The 4,721-nt window shown below is 28.9% G+C and overlaps 1 protein-coding gene across 1 annotated transcript; it reads left to right on the plus strand.

Annotated features, from left to right (window-relative positions):
* The first annotated feature begins 4,259 nt into the window (after nt 1–4,259).
* LOC102662839 (uncharacterized) lies at nt 4,260–4,721 on the plus strand. Its single transcript, XM_006599768.1, has one exon. It carries the CDS (start codon nt 4,260–4,262, stop codon nt 4,719–4,721), a length of 462 nt encoding a protein of 153 aa, XP_006599831.1.

The following is a 4,721-nucleotide window of genomic DNA, read 5'->3' on the forward strand; positions in this document are numbered from 1 at the left end:
GCTGTGATTTACACATTAAGGTGTATTCAATCCAATTATGATTTCTTTCTACTTTCTTAATCTTGGTTAGGGTTACCAAGGGTTTTTTGAGAAGATAGAGTTTCAACTCTTGGAATTTCTTGTTCCAGGGTTCAACAAAGTTTTGGTTTTTCTCTTGTAGGGTTCAAGGGAAAAGTGGACTTTTAGAGAATTGCATTGCATAGTGTTTGCACTTAATTCTCTAATAGTTAAAGTTCTAAGGGATCTTAAAATAATTGGATGTAGGTAATCTTGAGGACTGAACTAGTACAAATTTTGTGTGTGATTCTCTCTTTCTCTAAACCTTACTTTTGTGAATCAATCTTGGTAATAGAATTGATGTGAAAAGACCATAAAACTTTGTTTTCTAAGGTTTTTGAATATATTGGTTTTAGGTGTTGTTGATCTTTCTTCAACAAGTTTTTTGAGAAAACCTTGATTTGTAAAGGGGTATTGATTTTAATTGAATCTAAGAAATAATTGGTAAAATATCAAAAAATATATTCAACTCCTCCCCTTCTAGATTCCCGGTTATTCCAACAATGATTTCTTCTCAAATTAAAAATATACCATACAAACAAGATAGGATAAGGAACAAGACATGGCATTACTTATGTGTAGATTGTAAATAACTCACCGGTGTAGGTTGGTAACTCATCCCTTTATTATTTATTTATTGACATGTGGCTACCTTTGTCATATTAGATAATCAACTTTAAATCTAATCATATATTATCTATTTTTTTAAGCAATCATATATTATCTAATCAATTTTGAATTAATTTAAACAAATCTAATAAGATATTATCTAATTATTTTTTAATTAATAAAATGATATCTAATCAGTTTTGAATTAATTAAATCTAATAAGATATTATCTATGAAGTTTTGAATAAATTTAATAAAAATAAGGAGCTAATTATATTTAATGAATAACTAAATTGCCTGCATCAATATATTGATTTTATAATTTCAAAAATAAAAATTAAGTTTATCATATATATTACAAAATCAGACTTATATATCTACTAACATATCTTAGGCACCAAACTGCACCTTATTAACATATATGGATTTGGTCACCACTCACCTCTCGGAAGTAGTGCTGAATATCAAAGGTTAACGTGGGATGCTTTGAAAAGGAGCATTAACGAGCGTGTAAATAAGGTTAATGCTACTAATATAAATATATATATAATTCTAGAATTGTTTTTGAAAAACCTGATCAGATCGAGGAAGGGGACTCTTTTGTCACTCATGTATGAAGTCGCACATGGCATCTTCGGGATTTACATGTGTTTTTGTTGCCTTGGTTGTCGTCATTATTACTAAGTTTCCTCAAGTGGGGGATCTTTTGCTAACAAGGGTTGTTTTGCAGCTTAAGAGAGCTTATAAGCCGAATGACAAGCCTCAATTACTAGCAGCAAGTGGCTCATGAGATCATTGCTTTGGACTTACGTACTCACGGTTTTACTCGAGAAACCTATTGGTGATATTGTTGAAGTAACTATTGGTTTCATTACAAAATATAGTTTAATGCTGCAGGATATCTCACCTAAGGTTCTTCACGGTGTCTTTGAGTGTTTTCATGGAATTCTTCATGAATGTGGTGTTGGGAATAAATTTGTATGTCCACGATCCGAGTCAACATATAATCAATTCTAATTTTAATAAAAAAAATATTATTTTATTTTCATTGTCATATTTCATTTTTTGATTAAATGGTTCATTTGATAATGTTCTTGATTAAAATTAAAGACTTGTTATTATAATAGAGATTATGATAATGAGAAACAAATTTGTTTTAATTTTAATCTAAACTGTTCTTGATCATAGGATTATTATAAATAGGATATCAATAATCTGGATAGATTAATATATATGTGATAGTATTTATTGGATAAATATTAATATATCTCCTTTATTAATTTGCATATATAGATGAGGCAATGTTGATGTGATCATTGAACTAACTCAATTAAAATTTTCTAATGGTTAAAATTTATCATAAACTGTCAATAAAAAATTCTCAAGAAGAGGTATAATAGCTTTTTTTGACATGAGATTGTCATAGTAACTAACAGGTTATTTGTTGTATTTTGATTCCGAACACCTAATGATTTAGAACACTTGTTGAATGGATATTGGATATGATTAAATACCTGTAGAATTAATGATTAATCAAGAAGGAATTCATCAACTCTTGGTAATGAGTTTGAACTCTATGAATAAAATTATATCTTGGCCAGGAAAATTAAATGAAAGAAGAAATGAGTTTCTTAAGTCATTATGAGTTAACTCAAAAGGGTTTGATAGTAATATCATACTCTAGAGTTAACCGAGAGCTGTAAAGATGGAAGAAATTATTACACTACTCTTCTAATGGTTCTTGAAAGTAAAATATTACTTCATGCTATCCGAACATTAAGGAGTGTTGCTAGACGCCTACCTTGATTAGTATATTAATTTGATTAATATATTACCGACTTAATATTGAACCTACGGGGTCACACACAAACGAGTGTTCTAATCTCTGTTAAAGAAATTATTTTAATATTTGATGATTAATTAAATTAGAGAATTTAATATGATAAAATGATTAATTAATTTCAAAAAGGTGGAATATTATTATATTTTTGCTAGCACTGAAAATATAAATAATATGAAAGATTTGGTGAAAGAAGAGAAATAAACATGTATGATTTTATATTTGGAATTTGGGTTGAAAAGGCGGCTAGATACAAGTTTGACTTGATCAATTATTATTTCAATTTTAATTGCTAAATGGTTAGCGATAAAAGGTAACAAGAAATAATATACATTAAAAAAGGATACTATCAATAATGATTTTGATTTGATCAGAAATTTGGTATCCTTAGCGTGCTATAAATAGAGCCTTAGGCTGCATGTTGAAAAAAAAAATCTGAATATCACTTCTCTATTTTTATTTTTCCACTTGTCAAAGTTGTTGACGAATATAGTTCAGCCTCGGTGTGGATACACGTAGAGTCTTTACACTAGTTAAGAATTTTTATGCTTCAAGAGCTCATCAGCAGGTACACTTTTAAATACGTTATCTGTTTATAATATAATTTAAATACAAAATAGATCCTTTTATTCCGCAATGTGTGTTTTGAACACCTTATTATCCTTCAATTGGTATTGGAGTCATGGGTCTTTTGTATTTAAATTATATTTAACAATAATTTGAAAAAGTTTCAATTTTTATTTACTTACACATAATGTTGCCTGTTATGATTGCATGATTACATTGTCAAATCAAATTAATTTTTTTTTGTGCAATTTGTAATCTTGTTACGTGGATGTTGTTTTGAATTGGTGGAATGTTTGCAATTGGTTGTTAATGCGGTGCTTGATTTACTTGAGGTGTTCCATATCATATACGTTGGTATTTTTATATAAAGGAGAATATAGATTTTTTATTTTATTTGGATTCCTTTTAAAAGATTAAACTTTTCCTTCAATTTTGAGCAATTTGTTATTAATTCTTTTATTTTCAAATTGCTGGATATTAATTCAATGGAAAGACGTTGCATTAGGATATGTGATATCAAAGAGGTATGTGCTTCAAGCACTGTATCTCGTTCAATTATTTGAGAGAAACTTTTTTTTTATGCTATGTGCGTAATCATATAATTGTTATATATCTAAATGGTAATTATGTTTGTCATCTGATTTATCTTACATATTAAATTTTTTTAATCATAAGGAACAACCTGATTACTAGGAGACTTATAGAAAGAAAAAAAAGATAAATTGAGACATATGATGTAATTTTTTTAATGATTAATAATAAGGAACAACCTGACGAATAGGTGACTTATAATTAATAAATTTTTTTTCTTCTCGCATAAGATGCATGTTTTTGAAATTAATTATATACTGAGTGCCTAGACAACCTAGGGAAGTATTAAAATTAATTTATTGATATCAATAGGATTGACCTGACAACCAGGAACTTATGTGATATGATATTTCTTATTTTGATTTGAAAAATGTATATGATACATTGTCTTGGAATGTGTATAAGAAACGACTTGATAACCAAGTGGCTCACTCACAATTTTTTAGAGGCTTTATGTGATCTACTTAAAAGAAATAAGTATTTCTTACATTACTATATTATTATTAGAAATATCATTAATATTTTTATATTTTTAAAAGGTTTGAAAAATTATGCTCTGACACAACTATATTTTGTTGTGTGCTTAATCAACAGTATGTCTTCTCTATCACTTCGTGGTATTCTTGAATCTGGAAAACTAGTCAGAGTCAAGTATGATGATTGGTACTGCAACTTGAGAATTGTTCTCATGCATGAGAAGCTTATTGACACTATTGATAAGCCTTCCATGGAAGCACCTGATCTGAGTGATGCTGAAGCAACCAAGGTTTTTCAAAAGTACCTAGATGAGTGCCTTACTGCTAAGTGCATTATCTTGGCATCAATAAGCTCAGAACTCCAGAGGCAACATCAAGACATGGACCCATATGAGATCGTCGAACATTTTAAGAAGATGTATGGTGGTCAAAGCATGACGACTAGATTTCAGTTATCTAAGGCCCTGTTTAGATCCTCACTTGCTGCAAATGAAAATATTAGACCCCATGTTCTTAAGATGATTGATCTCATAGAACAACTTGAGAAGTTGGGGTGCATTCTTGGGAAAGAGTTTTCTTAA

The sequence above is a fragment of the Glycine max genome, chromosome 16, assembly GCF_000004515.6.
Source record: "Glycine max cultivar Williams 82 chromosome 16, Glycine_max_v4.0, whole genome shotgun sequence".
Taxonomy (NCBI): domain Eukaryota; kingdom Viridiplantae; phylum Streptophyta; class Magnoliopsida; order Fabales; family Fabaceae; genus Glycine; species Glycine max.